General features: G+C 39.9%; 1 protein-coding gene across 1 annotated transcript; it reads left to right on the top strand.

Moving 5' to 3' along the window:
* The first annotated feature begins 10,841 nt into the window (after window positions 1–10,841).
* On the top strand, window positions 10,842–21,271 carry chrm4a (cholinergic receptor, muscarinic 4a). The gene is made up of 6 exons (XM_041966289.1): window positions 10,842–11,432; window positions 13,587–13,741; window positions 14,687–14,888; window positions 15,068–15,154; window positions 16,433–16,702; window positions 21,026–21,271. The coding sequence occupies exons 1-6, from the start codon at window positions 10,860–10,862 to the stop codon at window positions 21,269–21,271; spliced, it is 1,533 nt and encodes a 510-aa protein (XP_041822223.1). The 5' UTR covers window positions 10,842–10,859.
* The last annotated feature ends 1,131 nt before the right edge of the window (window positions 21,272–22,402 follow it).

The following is a 22,402-nucleotide window of genomic DNA, read 5'->3' as shown; positions in this document are numbered from 1 at the left end:
CATTACAAGGGCTGGTCCAAGGCAAGCCTGAGCCAGCCCTAACTGTGTAAGCTTGAGCATAAACAAAGAATGGAAGATGGTTCCTCAGGAGAGGAGCTTGATAGCTAAAGGTTTTGGCTCCCGTTCTGGTTTTAGAGACTTTAGAAACCACTAGTAAGCCTGCATTCTGTGATCTAAGTGTTCTACTGCGGTAATAGGGTACTATGAGCTCTTCAAAATAAGATGGAGCCTAACCATTTAATACTCTGTAAGTAAGGAGAAGGATTTTAAATTCTATTCTGGACTTTACAGGGAGTTCCTTGTCTGCTTAGGGCGGACTGATTGTCACTGTTGTGTGCTAATAATAAGAGGGCTCTCTCTCTTTCATCCCTTGCATCTTTTCATTGTATTCTTACATAATCTGGATAAACTTGTCTCATTGTCAAATTGCTTGTGTCTTGCCCTGTTGTACTTTGTTGTAGAGATCTCAGCAATTACTTCATTGAATACAATGTTACCATAACCAATAAACCATGTGAATGTAGGCTGTCTATGTTTTTTAAATTTTTTGTTAGGTAAACATTGTAGTTTTATTTATTTATTTCAATCAATCAATCAATCAATCAATCAAACTTTATTTATATAGCCCTTTTCATCCATTTAAAATTCAACACAAAGTGCTTCACAAGATAAAAGAATACAACAACAGAGAGAATAAAAGCATAATATGACCAGTGTTTCCTCAGGTAAAAGTAATGGTACAGGTGTGTTAAAAAATAAATTCTGTTGGGGTAAAAGACTGGATCTGATATTATCGATTTTATTTCTGAAGTGGTCTGCAATGTCCTCACAGAGGGCATCTGATGGGGGTTTTGAAGGTTTTTTTAAATTGCTATTAGTTAAACGATGGTCTGTGATGAGTCTTGAAAAATGAGAGACATACGTGCCAGTTTGACTGTGTTGTTGTAGATTTTCAGCTGTTCACGTAATATTTCATAGTGAATTGTCAGTTTGTTTTTTCTCCACCTCCTCTCTGCACTCCTGCAATTTCTTTTGAGTTTTTTGATTTCGTCGTTATTTCTCCACGGTGGTGTAGGTTTTGTTTTTATGGTTTTGGTTAAAAGTGGAGCGACAAAGTCCAGTGTTGTTTTCAGTTTGCTGTTAAAATTGTCAACAATAAAATCACAAGAAGCAGGTAAAATTTCTGCAGGAGTGCTCTTTAAAATCTCCATAAAATTTGCAGCCACTTCAAAAGTATTGTAGCGTTTTCTCACCTGGGCCTCCTGGTGGTTAAAACTGGTGATGTTAAAATATACACAGTAGTGGTCAGACACAGCCAAGTCAACGACAGAGGACACACCATTGGACAGGCCTGACCAGATCCAGGGTGTGTCCTCTATTGTGAGTCGGCTGTGTGACGTGCTGATGGTGAGGATTTTAAATTCTATTCTGGACTTTACAGGGAGTTCCTTGTCTGCTTGGGGTGGACTGATTGTCACTGTTGTGTGCTAATAATAAGAGGGCTCTCTCTCTTTCATCCCTTGCATCTTTTCATTGTATTCTTACATAATCTGGATAAACTTGTCTCATTGTCAAATTGCTTGTGTCTTGCCCTGTTGTACTTTGTTGTAGAGATCTCAGCAATTACTTCATTGAATACAATGTTACCATAACCATGTGAATGTAGGCTGTCTATGTTTTTTAAATTTTTTGTTAGGTAAACATTGTAGTTTTATTTATTTATTTCAATCAGTAGGTTAAAATCACGTTATTAGAATTTTGGTATAGTTGGTGTGTATGATTGATAATAGTTCAGAGAATTCACTGATAAAAGAGGTAGGATGATGGTGGGGTGGTCTGTAAACTGTGATGCAAAGAATAGGAGGACTGCTAAAAACAAAGGCATGATGCTCAAACGATGTGTGACTGTTAAAAGAGACTTCAATTGAGTTCAAAGTGTTTCTCGTGATAGAGGCAGTTCCACCCCCCCTTTTACCACTCCTGGTTGAAAATAAAATATTAAAATTTGGTGGGCAAGCCTTGGTGAGAACAACTGGTGCGTCAGTGCCAAGCCATGTCTCTGTTAAAAGAATGCTGTCTAACTTGTTATCTAAAATCAGGTCATTTATGATAAAAGTTTTATTTAAAAGGGAGCACACGTTCAGCACGGCCAGCTGGATGTTCGTGCTGAACGTGCGCTCTTCATCACAGTGTGAGGAGGTTGAAGCAGGTGTGACAGGAACTAGGTTATTTTGCTTATTGCTAGTCCATGATGAAACTGGTCTGTGAATTCTGTGAAGGCTAGTGGAGGGTGTACCTGAGTCATGTGAGATTGGTAGTCAGTCACGTGATAAGGTGGATGGTGATGATCCAAGCTGGTCAGCTGCGTGGTGATTGTCCATGTGGTGTAGGATGGCGTAGTTTATGTTGGAGGAGAGCAGCCGCGATCCCCGAAAATTCAGATGAAGGCCATCAGATTTAAAAGAGTCCCTGCGTTCCTATGAAAGATTAAAATTGTCAATAAAAGCAGCACCGTGTTCCCGGCAGGACATTGAAAGCCAGGTGTGGAGGCTCAGTAGCCAGGAGAAACGCCCCATTCCACGGCCGAGGGTCGGTACTGGTCTGGAGATAAAAGCTCTCACTCCGGATTGCTTCAGGATGTTAAAAAGTCGACTGAAGTCCTCTTTTTAGATCTCTGACTGTTGCCTTTAAATGTCGTTAGTTCCCACGTGAACCACCACTGTATGCACTGAGGAGTGTGCCTCCAGTACACCGCAGATTTCAGCAGCCACAACGTTGACAGTGGCGCCGGGGAAACACAGAATGGTGGAGGACTGTGTTTTTCGCATGCCGGATGATGGAATCCCCGATGATGATGGTAGTGGGATGAGGCCGACTACCAGGACCAGGACCGTGGTCGTCCCTGGTGGCCGCAAAACCAGACCGGATGGAGGGCTCGCCGGATGGGTGTCTTCCGTTGGTGGTGGAGGCTGAGGGACCCGACCGAGCAGATGGCCCGCTGGTTGGAGGAGACACCCGGGAGCTGGGTGAGCCGGCTGGTGGAGGATTTCTCCGTGGTGTGAATGAGAGAGCCACAGCCTTACGGAGAGCAGAGGGGGCAGCAGCCGGTATGGGGCCCACTGTGTCGGCGCTGATGGTTGAGGGTGCGAGCCGCCTGTGTCCGGTGGTGGAGGCTGCAGGCCGCCGGTGTGTAGTGGTGGAGGGTGCAGACCGCCGGTGTCCGGGGTTCCACTGTGTGGATCCTGAAAGTGGTCCTGAAAGTGGAGGGAACTCCTGCTCGTCCAGTATGGTGAATTTGTTGGAGAGACAGAGATCCTGGGCTGGAGGTGGGGAAGGTGATTTCCACAGTTTACTGGCATATTTTCTGCCGTGCTGAACCACTGTCCATGGTGGCGGCTGTCCCGGGGTGGAACACAGGAGAGTCTTGGGTCTGGCTCCCGTTCTGGCCCATTGGTCTCCAGTCAGGGACTGAGCAGGATCGATCCACGGCACTGTAGCGTCCAGGTCTCCGCTAGCGGCGCCGCCGGTTGTTGCTACAGTGCTCAGACACTGCGCTAGCATAGTGTCAATTAGCCGCTCGTCCTCTCCGATTTGTTGTAGGAGAGAGACTCTTCCCTCCAGTTCAGCGACCTTCTGGTTGAGCCGAAGGCAGCCCTCACAAGAAGCAGATGGGGAGGTGAGTGGTGCCATCCCTCTTTTTTGGAAGTTTTAGGAAGTTTATTTGTTTATGTGTCTTCTCAAACTCCAACGCTCTGCTGTCGTAAACGAGTACTGCCCTGAACGTTCCAAATGCACTGATGTCATGAAGTCATCATTTTGTGATGTGATGTCTCTGTGTGAAATTATTACATTCATATTTTGTTTTTTTTTGTGCTAGTAGATTAATATTTTGCTTCTGATCTTGACAAAAACCTACAATGGGTTAATATTTTTCAATGATGCTGTGGGGTGTGTAATAGGACCTGTGGTTTGCTCTGGTCCACACTTCCAACAAAAAAGCAACAGGGGCCCCTTAGGGACCGACTTGCTGGAAAACTGCTAGAGCAGTTAACTTCCCTTAGAATCATTTTGTATTTTTCTCTTTTTTAGCCTTCTTTTCAAAAATATGTTTTGTTTTGTTTTTAGCATTGAGGTACAAGAGGAAGGTCAACCATATCTCCTCCTTCTCTGGGGAGGTCCTGGGGAGGTGCAAATTTTCCAATAACCCTTAAAACATCCAATCCAAGACCAAACAAGACAAATTACAACCTCAAACAATAACATACAGTTCTCAAGTCAATACTCAACCTATTCAACCTTGCTCTTACATGATGTCAACACTTCAGGTTGTGCAGTATTTATTCCTTTAATGTTTTACAATGTTCATGGGTCTCTATTTTTGGACATTTAGTTTGAGAGGAAGTCATGCAACATTATTAGGCATAAATATAGTTTTTTTTTTTTTTCAAATCTAAATGAAGGAAGCAGGTGGAAACATCTACAGTTGTATAATTAAATATGATTTAAATTTTACATGAATTTGAGTGCCGGCTGCTAGTTGTCTGTTGACTGTATGCCCAAGAGAGGTATAAATGTTGCAACAGTGTGCTGGCTGGAGCTTTGTTGCTAGAATGCTGTTCATGTATATATGAGTGTGTGAGAAGATGGTGATGAAATCAGTGGTAATGTGCGTCTCATCTGCCTGTGTTGTATATTTCATAGAAGATCTAAGCCAATTCTTCTGTGTGCATGGGTGTGTCCTTGAGATAGATTTAAAAAGTCTTTTTTTTTTTATCTTTTTCTTTTTGGCAAGAGCCATCTTACACTAAAATATAAAAAAAATGTAAGTCATTTTGCAGTCTATTAAGGGAAACATTAACAGGGACTTGTACATCACATGAAATTAAACAACTCCTAATTGTTTGCTTGACTTTGTAATATTGATAATTAACTGTTTTAGCAGCTAGTTAATTAATAGGCTTACTTTTTTTTTCAAATGATACAAGATCTTCACAAGCAACCAGATATTAAAGCTGCTCTCTTATTTGGTTGTCATCTTCATTTGAGTAATGGAACCAAGATGTATCTTGTGAAACTTCTGTGTGCATCAGAGGAAATATTTTATATGGAGATGTTTCCTCTTTTGTTACAGTGCTTTCAGCTGCCACCTGCTGCCATTCCATTCATTCACCTGCTCAGCCAGTACTATTCCAGTCACATTTCTTACCAGCTAGGCCTATCTGTCCACTCACCTGATCCTCATTACCAATTAGCCCAGTATTTAACCTGCTCTCACATGTCACACATTACTAAACTCTGCCTTTGGCTAAGCCTGTTCTCCTGTTCCTCAGCCTTCTTTCTCTGAGTTTTTCCCTGCACTTCCTGGCTTGTTGTCTGATTGTTTGGTATTTGCTTCACTGAACATTTCAAGACACTCTCAGTCCTACTAAAGAGACTGAACTGAGTGATATTCCTCTGTTCATTGGATGCAGCATCAAGTATATTGAGAGACTTTACATTCAAATTAGACATTAAACTGTGTTGCTGCCGATCCTGAGACTACAGTCAGTATAAGCAATCCCAGTGTACTGGTGGTACTGCATTTGGGTCCTACACACACCCATTAAATCTTTTCAGTTTTCATTGACTAAAAGGTCAGAGAAGGTAGATGAGGTTTCCATCTGAAACTGTATATCAGTTCTGCCCAAAATACTTAATCACACACAGACTGCTGTTTTATATATGGGTGTGTAATTTACTGGTACATGCCTTTTACAGAGACCAACACAGATATCCACATGCATAAAAATACAATAAATACATAAACCCATCACCAAAAATATACACAATCTTAATTATTTACACACCCACATCGACTGAATACCAATAAATATCTTGCATTTAAACAACACAACCAAACCTCTACCCACTTCCAACATCCCTCCTGGAGCTGATAAAAGCTTTACAATTAGCTTTAGCGTGAATCTCACAATATACTCAATTATGAAACAATTCACCACTATTGAGTCATATCACTATGCATTATTTCCTCGTTCAGAGGTGAATGACGAGGTGGACCAGTCCCGCGTCCTTGCAACTTGCAACATCCAAACAATCCAGTAATTAATATGTTTGAAATATAATGTATGTTTATTTCTTTTATACTGATACATATATGCGAATCTGTACTGGTAAACTATACTATTGACTGGAGATCTAATAAGGCCAACTCATCGTGACAATGACCTATACTGCTTTTAATGCAGATGAACTTACAACTTAGTTATTCTAATTTGCCCTCACACCATAATTAATAATCTAATCATAATCATTTGTAAACAATACAATGTCACCATAGCAACATATCATTATGCATGTTTCATTTGTGCCCCCCTGCAATTCTGTCTGTTTGTTTGTTTCTCCCCTTCTATCCAGAAGGTGTACATCTGCCATCCATGCAAATGCACCATTACTTGTAGTGGAATATTTTCACAGTGTGGTATTATTCATTAAGTAACTGATCTGAATACTTTCCCCACCCCTGCCACTGTTACTTGGGAAACGATGGTTCAAATATTTATAGCTGTGTCTGAATTGCCAGTTGCACTAGCCATGCTGGCATGCTCAGTGCTGTCAAACACAGTGCAAGAATGAACAATGATTTTAACGCTGGTAGTAGAATCACATAGGATTTAATAAAGCTCATGTTCACATTCATTAGTTGCAAACTGATATGTTCAGTTCACTGTTCACCAAAAACATTAGGACCTTCAATGGACACATTCTTTTAGCACGTTCATACATTTAACTCGCTCTGTCTCTAAACAATACTGTACATTCATCAAAAAAAAAAATTGAAGTAACACACAAAATAGAACATATAAAATATAGAAATACCAATCAAGCTGTTATTCATAAACTCGAAACACGCAGAATACAATATATTATATAAAAAGATCCATATGTTAATAATATTATAATAATTATGTAGTAAACATGTTTTGTTCTGTATCATATTTATATTTATCCTACATAATGTTATTGTTCCATTCTTTTTTCTGATTATATAGCTCTGTGATTTTATTATATTTCTCACATGATCTTATTATAATATTCTCACTGAAATTACAGTGCATCATTTTGGCTTTTAATTAAATTTTAATTTGCCAGTCTATTCTGTATTGAGAACCTTAAGACTGAAAATTCCACAAATGATTTCAAGTGGTAATTTTCTCTGGAAAATTACTGAAGTTATTGGGATAATTCTGTCTGTCTGTGTAGGATTATTTTATTGTATTTGTCATATTACTTCAGCTGTTCCATAACAGACTTAGATTTAAGGGTAACTGCAGTTCTCTGAATATATCATTGTCAGAGTGCAGTGTGCCCTGCCTGACAGAGGCAGGATGCACATACATGATTCAAACACTGCAGATACATTACATACATGTTTAAACACAGCCTCACTCTGCTTACTCTCTCAGTTGATTCCTTGTTATGGTTGAACTAATGCTATGGGAGCTGAGTGTGTGGGAATAAGTTGTGTATCCATGTGTTTTATGGTTATCTGCTGGTCAGCTTCTTAACTGTATGTGTAAATGTGTGTGTGAGACGCAATGTGCATGCTCTGATGTTGCAGTATTTTGAATATGTATGTATATACTTTACCACTTGAACACATTTGATCTCTGTAGCCATGTGGAACATGAAATGGCTTTATGAATGTTTTTTATATAGTTTTATATTAAGAAAAATCTACCTGTCCTGTGTGATACTTAATGTCAATGTTGATATAACATGAATTATGTAAAATCAGTAACATGCCTATTTTAAACCTTTCTTAACCTTTCCTAAACTTAACCAAGTAGTTTTTTTGTCTAACCCTAACTAGATATTTTTGAAGCCTAAACCTAAACAAACTGTACTCATTTCACAACAGTGATGTGATACGGACAAAGGTACAGTACGTGCCACTGATACTCTCGAACAGTGATATTTTTAAGTCATTGGCAATCGACCTATTAAGTCGTTTAGGTATGATCATTCGTGACACTAAGTAATTTTTTCATGCAAAAATGCCCCCAAGAGTTCATCGTTTCATGTTCTTCAATGTGAAGATTTGCTGCTCTTCCCTGTCTTAAATTACAGTAAACTGAATGATTTTGAGGTTTCATTTTTAGTTGCGGTCTTATATAAATGTTTTTGAATTTATTATAGTAGAACTTTTCTTAATAACAGAAGAACAGAAATTAACATTACTTTTGCACTGTGTCATTCTTAAAACATTAAAATGTCAAACATACAGTTTTACTAGGAAGGACCACACCACAGCAGTGTCCATCTCTGTAACTGAATCACCCAAGCCAATCACTGGCTCCAGGCCGTACCTAGACAAGGAGAAAAGATGTTTGAAGTCTATAAGATGATGAAAGGATTGAAGAGAGGGTCGATGGATGCGAATAGTGATGGGCAGAGGGAGGGATTAGGTATGGAGGTAAATGTATGAGGGGGACAGAAAGGGACCACGGCTCAAGAAAACTGAGCGACAGGACATAATGGGTTGACCAGGCCAGCCTTGACAGGTATTGTTGTCCGCTTAATTTCACGAGAACAACAAGGGCCATGCCACAACAGTGATTTTAATAAAATGAGGAAGCATAGCATGTTGAGAATAAATGAATGGATGTGAGGAAGGGGATGAAAATTAGAGATGAAGCCTCCATTTTGGATGGATGTATTAAAGGCAGGGGTGGAGGAGATAGGCCCCCAAAAGAGTCAGCAGAATTAAATAGAGGTGATAGCGAGCTTGACAGAGATCATTAAGATTAAGATCAAAAACCAGAATTGAGTGGCCATTTTCCCTTTTTTGGTGAAAACAGTGGGTCTTGAGGTAAGGCCTTGGCAGCATACCTGAAGATGTATGGAGATGTACTTGGTCAGCAGCTCGTATGGACTGAAATAGAAGGTTGTTCCAAGAAGACAGGACGTATTGCCTAAGCAACTTTTTTTTTTTTTTTTTTTTTTTATAGTGCAACTGAATAGACACACGGAAAGCAAGGAACAAGTGGGGATGATATGCAGCAATGGGCTTCAGGTTGGAAATGAACCCAGGACACAGCCAGAACACAGAACACAGCCTTAGTACATGGGGCACGTATTTTACCCCAATGCATTATTCTTTCTGCATTTGTCATCAAGGATGACAATGATGATGATGAGAATCATGGAGGGCAGCTGCTGGTTTGGTTAGGAGGTTGGACAGGAAGAGTTTCCCCTGAGAGAATATGCATATGGCATAATTTAGGTGGGTGAGACGAGCTAGCATCTGGGTTTGTAGTTGTTAGTGAGGTTTGAACATAAGGCTTCTTAAGGGGAGTCTGAACTCTTAGGACTGTGTCTGTAGCAGAAAGTGAGTTGTACAGCAAAATAATAGACACAATAGACCTCAGAAGTCTGGGTGGATGGGCAAGGGTTTTAAAGCACTAGTGATATCTGGTGTAGAAAGCCAAGCTCAATGGCCTGTCAACTGGATGAAGAAGATAATTGAATAATACATGGAGAAAACTGGACCAGGAATGTCACTGTTTATGCTTCCAATGGTGGGGATATTTTCAAATGGCAAAGCCCATTGGGCTGATGTGGAAAACTGTCAAAAGAGGATTGTTTAAGCATCACTGTGTGCAGCGGTCGCAATATGTTGCAACATATTGCAACTGTTATGTGCTGATTTAATGTGAAGGGGCAACAACAGAAAATGTTGCTGCTTCTCCACATTAAATGAAATATGGTGCTGTCCATGGTGGTAAGACAGACTGTTTCCTGTGGTGGCTGTGGCGACACCTGGTCACCCCTGGCTTTGCCATGATGAACAAACCACAAAACAAAAATTCACTGGGGAAAAGTAAACTGCAAATAGCTGTGTGTATAGGCATGATAGCTAATTAGCTGCTCAGCTGCTGCACATAAAACAGCATACAAACTGCCCTGCAAATATAACTTGCAATGCAACTGCTGTTGCACTTATTCTTCAATATCACTGCTTATAACACGCTGTTGCAAACATGTTTACTTTGTCTCTTGTTCCCCTTCCCAGGCTCAGCCTGCTAGCTGCTGTCAGTCAAGCGCACATGCTCCCTAGGGAGACATAGACTCAGATGCTACAGGTGGATGCAGGGGAGATGAGACTTTTGAAATGCTAAATGAACAGCAGGAGCAGAAGTTTCAGGCGAACAATGTGGCAGCAGGCATGGTAGCAAAAGGGTGAGCAGACCATTAATGGACACTGCCATTAAGGGTGCGTTCAATATATGTTAACTACCTGAATTAGCCCACAGGTTATGCTTCATGCTTTGAGCAGTAATCATGTTACTAAAAAAGTTTGCAAATTTTCCACAATTAATGCTGATTTTCAAACTCAGCTCAGAAGCTCAGATTTTTGAGCTTCTTAGAACTATTGAGCCATTTTGTAAAAACTGCTCTACCACTTGAGGTTAGCAGAGATTAAAGTGCAAAGAAATGTACACGTTACGCATTCCAACTAGTTTGCTGGGAATTTCAAGTAGTTTTCCACCCTCCATTTTCCCAAAGTCTAACATCATCACTTTAGTTTTCCTAATGTAAATGCAAGGTTATGATCACCACCAGCTCACAAGATTAGACACCTTCATTTTATATGTCAATTTCTTGCTAATCAAAATGCTGTTGTCATCAGCCTATTATTTAAACTTCTTTTTTTCTACCCGAGAAGAAGTCAAGAACCATTGTAGGACATCGGCCACTGTGACGGTGATGATTGCTGACATAGTTCACCCAACATTTGGTTTTGTCTTATTACCTCTTTCTTTCTTCCTTCAGGGTCATCGGTCAACCAAACAGCTGACATGTTCTCCAACACCTCATGCAACATGTCCACCAATGACTCAACATCCTGCTCTCCTGGGGAAAATGGAGTGGGGACAGCAAGTCCATATAAAGCTCTGGAGATGTTTTTTATTGCCTTGGTGACAGGATCTCTGAGCTTTGTGACTGTCACAGGAAATATTTTAGTCATGCTGTCCATCAAAGTAAACCGCCACCTACAAACAGTCAATAACTATTTCTTATTTTCATTAGCATGTGCTGACTTGATCATTGGTGTTTTCAGCATGAATTTGTACACAGTCTACATAATTGTTGGCTACTGGCCACTCGGGCCAGTGGTCTGTGACTTGTGGCTAGCTTTGGATTATGTTGTCTCAAACGCCTCAGTGATGAATTTATTGATCATCAGCTTCGATCGCTATTTCTGTGTGACTAAACCCCTAACATATCCAACAAGAAGGACAACTAAGATGGCAGGGTTGATGATCGCAGCAGCATGGATCATGTCGTTCATCTTATGGGCTCCTGCCATCTTGTTCTGGCAGTTCATCGTTGGAGAGCGAACAGTGCCACCTGGAGAGTGTTATATTCAGGTACAGCACATAAAACTTGCGTGATCATTTAGGCAGATACAGCAGGGAAAGAGGAACTAAAAATAAGTACATTTACTGTCTGCCTAGCTTTAAAAAAAGGAGCAAGTTTGGTGGAGAAATATAGGCATTGGTCTCAAAAAGGGCTGTTCACTGAAAAGGTCAATGATTAAATACCATTGTACTTTTATCAGGTGAACAGTGAAGGGTTGAATCTGAGCACTGACCCTCACAACCAGCTGTTACCACAACACATTTACACAGATAACACAGACAAATGTTTTAGATGTAATGCAATACTGATCAAGAATCAGCAGTCCTTCAATCAAAAATCAATTAATAATAAATAATTAACAAATCAATTATTATCCTTTTTCAACTACAGAACACACAAGTGGCTATGATACAAGTAAGCACCAGCAAGCATAAAGGGTGTGTGTGTGTGTGAGAGAGAGAGGGAGCGTGTGGGGGGCGAGGGAGGAGAGAGAAGATGGTGGACATCGTCACTGGAGTTTGAAGACAGCAAGGCTTGAAACAGATATGAGAAGCACAATGGATGATTTAAATGCCTATGTGGACAAGATGGCAGGGAGCAATGCACCTTTAATGTTTGTGTGTTTGAATGCCTGCAAAGGCACGTGAATGTGTGTGTTTGTGGATCAGCAAAAGAGAGAGAAAGAAAGGTGGTCAAAGCGAAGCAAAAAGAGAGCTGAATTGACACAATAACTCCCTCTTTTTGACACAGAAACCCAAAAAACGACTCAGCTCAGGGTCTGCCAGCTGTGGCTCTGGGTAGCTTTCACAGTGACATGACCTAACATATGACATAACAAAGTCGGACAGTGCGGAGCATAATCAATAAAACATGCTGAGCACATGGACACAAGCATCGACTACAATGACTGAGGTACATGTAGCAGTAGGACTCCATGCAGTGCGTCCGATGTTTCTTCGAGTTCAGACAGTAACTGTGCTGTCCTCGTAGGCAATGGTGAAAACAGCAGAGAGTCGATGTAGTCGAAAGAGCACAGTGCTCTCACGTCACCCTCACGTTTCTGAGGGTCAAAATGTATTTGGTGAACACAAAGTCTGAGTCTGAACCTGAGTGGTAGGACTGTTGTCTACGTTACATAAAATACAAACATTTGATCAGGAACTGTACACCTCCAGTAGCGACTCACATTGCAGCGAAGAGGCAAGGTGAGACGGAGAGTGCTGATTGTTATATCCTTCATGACATCATGGCAGTGTCGTAGGGATTCTCCTGAGTGGGCCTCATTCAGTGGGAAACCAGGACTTGGTTTCAAGAAAAGTCTGACACTAGGGGAAGGGGCAGTATTTCTTTCTTCTATGTGGAAGCTATATTTTGATTGTCTTGCTACAAGCTAGCTTGTCTACTTCTACCACAGAAGTATAGAAACAATGAAGAGATGAACTGGAAAATGGAAATACAATCATATACCACTGTAATAACAGCTTGCACAGCCAAAAGTAGTTAGCAGAGAGTAAGAATGCTAACAAATTAGTTAACTAGCCGTCATGCTAGCTTGGCTACCCCTATTGGTACATTGAGACTTAACTTACAGTACATGCCGCAACGGTCCATCGAGTCTCTCCCAGATGCTGTGAGTGGTTTTGTGAACACCTTTTATGGTGTTCACAGAAAAGCTGAATGAAGTTGCTGGTCTTCATTCAGTCTCTTGTCCATGATCCTTTCTGTTTCACTGATGTAGTGTTTCCCACAGCTGACGTGTGATGTCATGCACCACACCATACACCACAATTATTTTGTCACATATACTAATCGTAAAACAAATGACATATTTTATCGTTTAAGTATTTAAATTTAGACTCTTACAATTTTCATTGCTCTTTGTTATTATGTCTTATGCCCCGCCCTTCCATAATGCATGTGTATCAATGGAGAGAAAATATTATACCTTTAGCTAATTACAACCTCAAAGATTACCAGTTTAAACAACAAAGTATTAACAAAAACAGTAAGACTGATATCAGGTTTTTATTTGACTGCATTTAAGTGTACAAGTATACCTAAAAAATTGGTAACTGTAAAAATTGCACTGTATATATAAACTGCATACGTCAACATTTTCTGTAGGTGACTGCTTCTTTCCTTCTTTCTCTTTCTTTTTGCAGTTCCTTTCTAACCCTGTGGTGACGTTTGGGACGGCTATAGCAGCATTCTATCTTCCTGTCATCATTATGACAATCCTGTACATCCACATTTCCCTTGCCTCGAGGAGCAGGGTCTCCAAACACAAACCAGAGAAGAAAGAGAAGAAGGGAGTAAAGTAAGCACATCAGTGGAATCAAATAAATGGCATTATAGATGTTACAAATAACTTAAAGAAAGAAAAGACAAAAGTACAAAGGGCAAGCCTGCATGGGAAACAAAAAAATAATTGTAAATAATAAATAAAAAAAATAAATAATAATGTACTCACTTTTTCTTAATTTAGCCACTTGTGTTTGGAAAGCATACTGCTATTGTATAAAAAAAAAAACAATATCTTAAACAACAGCTAAAATAACTGCTTTAGCTTATATTTTTCGTATAATCTCTCTTCATTGTCTTTCAGTTTCTCGTGATTGACATTATCATTAAATGATGCCTTGTCTTGTTGTTCACAACCAGAAGCCTCCAAAATATGATGCAGAGAAGCTTCCTCAACCATTTTTATAGGATATTGTACTTCTCTGTTGGTCATTAAATGCTTTATATGTTCCAGAGTATAAAACATGACTAAATACACAATGTCAGTTCACACTATCACCCTCCACAGAGGTATTAAGGCTAGCCTGAAGTAGTGATATATTATATTAACAATGATAGCTTGATAAACCACAATACTTACGTAATTATAATGAAAATATTCTTATATTTTTCTAAAATATGCTAACCTGATTAGTGCAGAATTGTGTGTCCTTTTCAGGATTCAAGTTCAACCAACATTCTCCTAATAAATGTTTATAATGCACAAGTGACCTGGGTATTTTCCGACATTTGCAGTTTGGTACTATCATGGGAAAATAGTTAACAAGTGGGTCAATACTTTTAAAAGCACCACCAGATACGTGTCACCCAGGATACATTAGTTAATCAAAAACACAATGCTTCACACTGAATTAATGTATTGACAACTGATATCCATTTGTGGTTTATGCAATGTGCAACATTTTTAAATGGTGTATATTTTGTGAAAAAAAAGAATTGCCATTCTAATGATTTTTTCCAGAACGCCCAGCTTGATGAAGAGTCACCTGTTAAAGCAGAACAATAACAATGAGACCAGTCCTCAGGCCAGTCCCCGTTCTACTCCCAAACTCAGTCTGGACTCAACTACCACTGCACTGGAGGCTGTGAAGAATGGTAGAGTGGAGGAAACAAAACCAGTTCAGTCACAGCCACTAGCACAGCCCAGTCCAGGACTTACACAGGTACTCATACACCATTAATATCACTGTTTATGTATACCCACAAGACTTTGTTCAGCAGCTTCATGTCATTACTGTGTGGTAGCTGTTGCTATTCAGACGCTTGCTCGTGCATTATTGTTCTATCTATCTATCTATCTATCGATCTATCGATCTATCGATCTATCTATCTATCTATCCAGGAAAAAGAGAGCTCCAACGATTCGTCCACAGCGTTTATTCCACCTACAGAACCAAAGGACAACACCAGCAACAAGGTGATATCTGAGGTTGGTATTCAAAAGTTGGTCAACTTTCTTTTTTGCCATTCCTTGATTTATTTCTAGCACATTCTTAGAAATGAAGAAAATTCCTGACAACGTATAATACCACTTTCTTGATCTTGGGAAAACCAAAGGCATAAATAACAGGATAACAGGTTTGTCGTACTAGAGAGCAAACAGAATTCCTTTGTCAATCTGAAAACACTGTCTGCAATTCTATGATTTTTTTTTTTTTTCATATGTATTTCTTGTTGCTTTTGTGCTCAAGTCAAATGTATAAGACAGTGACAAATATCTTCAAATAATCCAGTGATGAATTGCATTAGGATCTGGGGTCAAAATGCTTCACAGATTATCTTCATTTTTCTCAGATGTGTAACAAAATGCTCATTGTGTAACTCCTCACATACAAAATATTCCAGCCAATGGTCTGAACCTTTTGACTCAGATCTTGTCTGAGAATACCACATCTGAAGTTTTCTTTAGTATCAAAGTAATCTAGCCATACTTGTCTGCAGGCAAGTTGCTCTTCACATGAAAAAAACTCCTCTATAGCATACAAAAACATCACTCTGGACAGGGTTTACATATTTTTACAATTGGTAACAAACATTTCTCTGTACTGAGTCCAACAATGTTCAGACAGTTCTCTTTGAAAAACTGGCAGCTTGGCACAACAATTAATGTAACATGCAAAAAGCACTAGTCCAAACGAAACACTTAAATGCACATTTCCAGATCAAATAATTTGACATTTGTCTCACAACAATCCTTTGCCACCCATTACACATTGACCTCAAAACCATGTTTTATTATTTTTTTTAATTAAATTTATTTTCATAAACCAAGATTATATTGCTGAAAATATTTATTATGTAATTAAAATTCTTAAAATGTAGCATGATGAAACAAAATCAGTATTAAGCCATGTCATCCAATAAAGCACTTCTGTGTTTGTGTGCGCATGTCTTTGTGTGTGTCCATGAGGGAGCAACTCCATGAATACACACAAAATCTTAATCAGTCTGAAACAAATGACATTTTTGTAACAGGTAACTCGAGGCTGAATGGCTTCGTAATCGTGTGCTATCCAAAACTGGATGAATTTAAAAAAAAAAAACTGTAATACAAGAGACTTTCTGGGCATTCTGGCACTTTTATTGTGGTAAGTTTTTAATGAGCTTTAATTCCGGATTTGACCAACTTCATGCACTGTAGGCGAACCCTATGACAGGTCACAATGGCTATAAAAGTTCCTAAAAAAATCTCTTTGGTTTGTTACAGGCTGCAACAAATCACAACCCAGTTGCCACAGCAACAGGCAGTCCTGCTGAGCCCAAGACCAACTCCACTTCTAAGTGGTCCAAGATAAAGATTGTAACGAAGCAGACTGGAGACGAATGCATCACAGCTATAGAGATTGTCCCTCCTGTAGAGGGAGCAGAGAGACATTCAATCCCAATCAGTCGCCCTAGGACTGTGGCACGAAAGTTTGCAAGCATTGCTAGAAGCCAGGTGAAGAGGAAAAGACAGATGGCTGCCAGAGAAAAGAAAGTATGTTCATGTAACACTGCACAGACACGAGACATAAATAAAAACTACACTGTGTGCAAACAGATTGACGTTCATTACATCAGTAAACAGCAGTACAACAACAACAGCAGTAAAATGATGATATTATTGTCATGATTTAATGTAAAATGTTTGGACTTTAATTTGTTTTCATGGTTGAAATAACACAGTAATGACAAATAATAGGTAGTGTCCCTTTACAGTGTCCATTGAGTGTTAAAAACACTATCTACCACGTCTACCATGATGCAGGTTACATCTTCACTGATCATCCAGACACTGTACAGAGCAAAATAATTTATCATTACAACAAGCAAAGCTAACACTACTGTTTCTTTATGTAGTGTTATGTATAGGTATATATTACATGTATATGTTGCTGGTGCGCAGGTGGAACTGCCGAGTCCACTAGGCTGTGAATGCTATGGAGCAGCTGTTTTTAAAGATGAGTTGCTTTTGTGCTGCGTTTATTTCATGTAATTATTGTTCAGAATGACAGATGGCATTTGAAAGTGTTCCCATTAGCTTTAAAAATGACAGATCCAGTATCTTATACCACCTTGTTCTAAATTTGATGGAGAAAAAATGAAATTTGGGGTTACAGGGTTTATTATATAAAATATATGCAACTTAAACAAAATCCTATACAAGTCTTTCAGATGACAGCACAGGAGCAACCAGTACTAATTTTGAACTTTGAACTGAATTCATTACAAATTCGAAAGTAATTAGGTAATTACAACTGTCCAGCCGTGGCATAGAGGTTGGAGAAGCGCTTGTGACCGGAGGGCCGCTGGTTCGATTCCCCCACCGGACTGGTGTGGTGGAGTATCCACTCCCCCCCTCCATTAGCCGGCTGATGTGCCCTTGAGCAAGGCACTTAACCCCCCAATATGCTCCCCGGGCGCCTGATGCAGCAGCCCACTGCTCCTGTTTGTCTCACTGCATGTTATGTGTGTTTCAGTGAATCAGTGATGGGTGAAATGCAGAGAATAATTTCCCAGTTTGGGATCAATAAAGTGAATCAAATTTAAAAAAATTTCTGAGACAGCTACATGTAGTGGAAACTAGAAACTATTATGTTACATCACTCAGTTTAAAATATACTGGCTGGCCAGGGCCCTGTTTCAAAATGGTAATTAGGGACACGAGGCAACATCCCGAGTCACTGGCTCCTACAGCTTTTTGTAGACAAACTTGTCCTCTTTCATGTGATGTCCTCGAAAAAGCAGAGAGACTTACTGAATTTAAATAGTGAGGCTTTTTGTGCAGCCACCTCCCTCCAGCTCTCCATTGACTCCAATGTAAAAATTCAGAGCTGTTTTGTGAGAAAAGCAGAAATGCCTCCTGTCTTTAGATCGCCGTAAAAAGAAAAGTTGTTGTCTCAGGAATAAAACGAGATGATATTCGGACTCAGGAAGGTCTCCGGAGTCCAATGATCTATAGTACACTCTGATAGGAGGTACGGTTCTCTCACCAGAGGATTTAGTTCAGGAGGTTCGCCGAACCCAAATCTCACTGCATACAATACAAACTCCTGTTCTCTGAGTCGCAGCCTGCCAGACAGTGTCTTTTTAAATCGACCATTTAGTCATTTTTCTAATGAATATCTGGACATAAAACACACGTACATCTGGCCCAGACTTGTCTGCATCTCACAGTGTAATCGTTTTTTTGATAGCAGCTACGGTTTTGTCACAATCGCAAGTTGTTCGGAAGAAACCGACAGCGAAAAAGTAGCTTTTCAAGGGAAGAGCTGAACAGGTGCTACTGTCATTTACACACATACCAGCCAATAACCCACGCACACACATCTGCAGGACAACCAGACTGAGAATGATTATCTTAACGAGCTCAGTCAAAACAAGGGCATTGTTTGAAAACAATCTCCGTCCAACAAGCAGTTAAACTCAGCTTCAGAAAGCGCTTTGCCAAAAAGGTTGAGACAGTAGTCACACAAATGCACACACAAACAGGGCTAACCAACAGCTAAAAAGTGATTAAAAACAAGCACATCAAAACTGAATAGGTAAAAAGTGGGAGAGGTAGAGAGGTAATTATCAGCAGGTGGGGCAGAAGTTACACACACACACACGTACACATTCAGACACACATATACCAGACACATCTCCATGTAGGAGCTGGTTGGGCTGCTTGTGTAGTTCAAGCAGACACACACACACAGACGAAGACACAGACATACAGAGTCACACACAACGACGGATACATAAACACACACACAGACAAATGCATAATGAAAACCCCTGTTAGCTCCGTTAGGGTTAGCTCTGTTAGCTCCGTTAGCATTAGCTCCATTCATGTTTATTGATTCAGTTCATTAATTCATGTTAACAGAGACATGAAGCAGAGAGAGAAGCAGACACAGACAGCTGAGGTGATCAACAGAGCGAGACAAGGAGAAAGCCACAGAAACACTGGCACTGAGAGGGTTGAAAATGGGGGAAAAAAGTGGGAGAGGTAGAGAGGTAATTATCTGCTGTTTCCTCAAATTTCAGCCTTTTTCAATTGTCCGCTGCTTCGCCATACTTTCTCCTAGAGACTTCATTCAAACTTTAAAACGTAGATAATTTTGTCAGCTCAAACACACACACACGCACACACATGCAAGCACATACAGTTAACTTGATTACAGAGATACACACACACACAGAAGACTTAATGTGATTACAGCTCCTCAATCATTGCTCAGTGAAAGATGATCTATGTCTATGTTGACAGAGATGGTTCCCCCGGCAGTAGCCCCCCGTGTCCCTTTCAAAATTTCCCAGAGGGAATTTTCTAGTTAAAAAGTATTTTTCCAAAGCAGCACTTAAGATCAAACAAAACATAAACACAAACATAAGCTGTTGTGGCACTGAAGAGTAACTTGCCATAAATCTGTAAATCACTAAAGAACTATCGTAAATGATCTGATAAATATGTTTCACAATGTAATTTAGTGTTCAGTCAGCTGTCAGAGCTTTCTGGTGTCTGCCGTAGAGTACTGGTTACTGGAGGTTTATGAAAGTTTAACTGCTGCTGAAAGTAGACATTGGGTTGTGGCAGTTTTTACACTTCATAAATACATACATCAAAATTTGTGCATGGTGTTCTGTCATTTTGTCTGAATTAACCCACGTAAGAAAATGGAAATTGTCTGTCAAAAAGAGAAGACAAATCCTTGCCTGCAGTCGACATGCAGAATCTAGAAAAAACACATAGCCAAAGATCCTCTTCTTTGATGCTGCTAAAAAGAAAACAAAAAATAGTACCCTTAACTACTGTCCATCACAGTGCTGTTCACCTACCACTGTGATCATTCAGGAGGACGATGGTGACAGAAACTGTCAAATATACAGTAGACCGCCAGGCTGGTGCAAATTAATAATTTGATAGCAAGTTTATTGTGTGTTTATGTTACGTTAGGCCTTTTCTCTAATCTATGCACAAATGTACATTTTACATCAGACTTAAAAATTCAATTAATGAACAAAAAATTATTAAAACATCAACCGAACTGTAGGCTGGTATTCCTCTTGCAGGTGTCTAAAGAAGCTCTGAAGGTGTGTTCAGGCATAAAGTGAATTACATATTCGCCTTGTGTCATTAGTGCAAATTTATGAACTATGAACAGCATGTTGGATTTTGCAAAACTTGCAATATTAATCATATTGTACTGTAAACCTTTTCATTTTAACCTGCAACCTGCTCTCCATAGCTGACAATAGGATAGCAGCCTGTGTTGTACATGCTGTTAGGTGGTGTTGCACCCTGCCATTGCCCATTCAAGATACAGAACAAAAATTTTGTCTGGCAGCAGGCATGCAAGCAACCACTCACTCACAGTACTTCTAAGCTTAAGAAGGTTTGTAAAATGGACTGCACCATGCTCTGAGACACTTTTGGGAAACAGGGAAAATAGGCTTCTTTTATGCTTCTGTGTCAATGTTCTGTGTCAGTGTAAGAGTAGTAAAATGTGTTGTTTCTTTGTTAGTATATCAGTTTATTTTAGATCAGATTAATAATCAAACTGCAGAGGTGGGTAAATACTTCAGTCTCTCAGACTGACTTCTTGTTTGTGTCAGCCTTTTGTTTTTGTCATTGTTACCTAAAGAAGTGCCTTCATTTCAAATCAGTCTGTACTTACAGCTACAGTGTGCAACAAGAACATATTTTTGACTGCATTACCGCAGACACAGTGCTCATGCTGCAAACTGATTTTCACACCACAGTGCATGAATGAAAACCAAGGTGCTCTCTTGTTCATTTCACTCTTCCTCTCTCCTTTCTTCCCATTCTCTCTAGGTGACCAAGACTATCTTTGCCATCCTGCTGGCTTTCATCTTCACATGGACACCGTATAATGTCATGGTGTTGATCTCAACCTTCTGCCAGTCCTGTGTCCCTGACACTGTGTGGGCTATAGGCTACTGGCTGTGTTATGTCAACTCTACTATCAACCCGGCTTGTTACGCACTGTGTAATGCCACATTTAAAAAGACATTCAAGAACCTGTTGCTATGCCAGTATAAAAATATAGGTACAAGATGAGATGGAAGGAGAAGACTGAGGGTGGGATGGATGGGGAGGGGGTAAACCAATGCAAGAATGGGGGACAGAGGAGGGAAGAGAGGGAATCTTGTTGAAAGGTGAGTCACAGAGGGCTGAAGGAGCTGTAGTAGAGAAATGACACAACTTAGCAGAAGGGTTCCGTCTGAAGCAGTTGGCAGGAGATTAGCAACCATGTTTTTTCTTGCAAATGAATGTCAGTCATCCCTATTGGTACATGCAGACCAGAGCGAAATGTGACTGTGACTTTAACCTGTCCAGCTTCCCCTAAGATGGAACAAATTGCACAGAGCAGAAACATGGTTTTCACAAAAACAAGGAAAATAACTGCAATGCTGGAACAGGGATTGATGTGGGCTGAAAAGTTAATAGTAAATGTAGAGGGAGGACAAAAAATGGAGAGGAAAAAGAAAGCATGGATTTTCTTATCACTGCTCTAAATACTCATGTGGTAGGTTCTCTACAGGTTCTCATGGTCACTAGGGTAAAATTTAATATTTCCCAAATGATGGGTTAACAAAATGATTCTTCAAAGGTTGGCAGAGATAGTACCAACACAACATATGGACATACAATGCAGTCATTTATCCAAAAAAAAAAAATGGTTGTGGAATAAATCAGTGCAACTGTGGTCATTAAAAAATACCCCAATACAAATGACAGGTTGTTTCCATACAATCCTAGGTCACAAAATGTATGTGGGCACGTTAATAATACCCTTGCATCTCCTAAAGTATTAACAGTAGGCAGGAAAGCATTGTGAAGCTTGACACAACTTGAGTGTCTTAGCCATCCTTCTGGTTTTCATTATCACAGTATGGCACAGTATGTTATGGACTTGATCTCAACCTTCTGCCAGTCCTGATACAGTGTGGGCTATTGGCTACTGGCTGTGTTATGCCAATTCAATTATCAACCCAGCCCTGTACAATGCCACACTCAAAAAGGCATTCAAGAACCTGCTCCAGTGCCTGTATAAAAATGCAGGTACAAGATGAGAGGGAAGGACAAGACTGAAGGTGGGATTGATATAGATGGGATAAACTACTGCAAGAGCGGGAGAGAGAGGAAAAGAGAGAGGAAATATTGTTGAAAGATGAGTGACAGATCATT

The sequence above is a fragment of the Chelmon rostratus genome, chromosome 24 (assembly GCF_017976325.1).
Source record: "Chelmon rostratus isolate fCheRos1 chromosome 24, fCheRos1.pri, whole genome shotgun sequence".
NCBI lineage: Eukaryota > Metazoa > Chordata > Actinopteri > Chaetodontiformes > Chaetodontidae > Chelmon > Chelmon rostratus.
The sequence above is the reverse complement of the archived record's forward strand: the minus strand, read 5'-3'. Positions and strand labels throughout refer to the sequence as shown.